The sequence below is a fragment of the Passer montanus genome, unplaced genomic scaffold (genome assembly GCF_014805655.1).
Source record: "Passer montanus isolate IOZ18808 unplaced genomic scaffold, ASM1480565v1 scaffold77, whole genome shotgun sequence".
NCBI classification, from domain to species: domain Eukaryota; kingdom Metazoa; phylum Chordata; class Aves; order Passeriformes; family Passeridae; genus Passer; species Passer montanus.
In genome coordinates, this window is record NW_024372923.1 from 2,811,530 (window position 1) to 2,812,834 (window position 1,305).

Genomic DNA, 1,305 nt, shown 5'->3' on the forward strand with positions numbered 1-1,305 from the left:
GAATGGCTCGGGTGGGACACCGAGCTGAGCCGGGCTAGGGAATGCTGCTGCTGAGACATGAGAGCTGGGCTTAGGGAATGCTGCCGCTGAGACACCAAAGTAGAGCTGGGCTTAGGAAATGCTGTCACTGAGACACCAGGGCTGAGCCGGGCTTAGGAAATGCTGTCACTGAGACACCAGAGCCAGGCCTAGGGAATGGTGCTGCTGAGACACCGAGCTGGGCCGGGCTTAGGAAGTGTTGTCACTGAGACATTGAGCTGAGCCGGGCCTAGGGAAGGCTGCCACTGAGCCACCAGAGCCGGGCTAGGGAATGCTGCTGCTGAGACACCAAGCTGAGCCAGGCTTAGAGAATGCTGTCACTGAGACACCAAAGTAGAGCTGGGCTTAGGAAATGCTGTCACTGAGACACCAGGGCTGAGCCAGGCTTAGAGAAAGCTGTCACTGAGACACCAGGACTGAGCTAGGCTTAGAGAAAGCTGTCACCGGGAGGGTGATCGGGCCTTAGCAGGTGCTGCCCAAGGAGGGTTGGAGTGCCCATCCCCGGAGGTGTCCTGGGAATTCCTGGAGGTGGCACTCAGAGCTCTGGGCTGGGGACACCGGGCACAGCTGGGACTCGTGGTCCTGGAGGGCTTTTCCAGCCCCAGTGACTCTGGGATTCTGTGATAAATCTGTCCCGGAGCAGCGCTGCCCCCCGAGCCCCCGCTACCCGCCCTCCCCTCAGCCCGGCTCTGGCGCTCGCTGCAGGCGGAAACGAGTCAGTTTGGGTTTTTTATTGCTTTAGTTGTTTGGGGGTTTTTTCCCTCATCACAAGTAACTCTTCAGGGAGCGAGCAGCAATAAATCGGGAGGCACAGCGCTATCTCCCCGCCCCGTCCCTTCACGTAAAGCCGCGTGTGGAGCGGCGCTCGTGGAGCCCCCGCTGCCGCCTGGGGAGCGCCTCCACAGCACCAAGACCACCACTTCTTCCTGCTCGTGCTCGTGCTCGTGCTCAGGCCGGCCCGTGCCGGGCCAAGCCGTGCCGGGCCGGTACCGGGATCACCGCCCCGCTCGCTGCCCGGCCCGCCCTCCCTGAGGGGAGCCGGCGGTGACGTCACGGCCGGGCCGCCCGGCAATGGGCGCCATTTTGAAACCGCGAACCCTCCCGCGGCTCCGGGCGGCTCCGTCCCGCTCCCGGCCCCGCTCCCGGCCCCGCTCCCGCGGCTCCCCCCGCCATGGCAGGTCTGTGTCCGCGCTCCGCGCTCGGCTCCGCGTTCGCGCCGGGATGGGCCGCGGGTCGGCTCCGTGTGGCCGCGGCAGCCGGCCGCAG

General features: G+C 65.4%; 1 protein-coding gene across 2 annotated transcripts in view; it reads left to right on the forward strand.

Moving 5' to 3' along the window:
* Positions 1-396: 396 nt before the first annotated feature.
* Positions 397-1,305, forward strand: part of PPP2R2D (protein phosphatase 2 regulatory subunit Bdelta) — a 24,735-nt gene continuing 23,826 nt past the window's right edge. For both annotated transcript variants that reach the window (XM_039731355.1, XM_039731356.1), the window contains exon 1: positions 397-1,217. In XM_039731355.1, the coding sequence (XP_039587289.1) occupies positions 1,211-1,217 (7 nt within the window). In that variant the 5' untranslated portion in view covers positions 397-1,210. The remainder of the gene's footprint in view (positions 1,218-1,305) is intronic.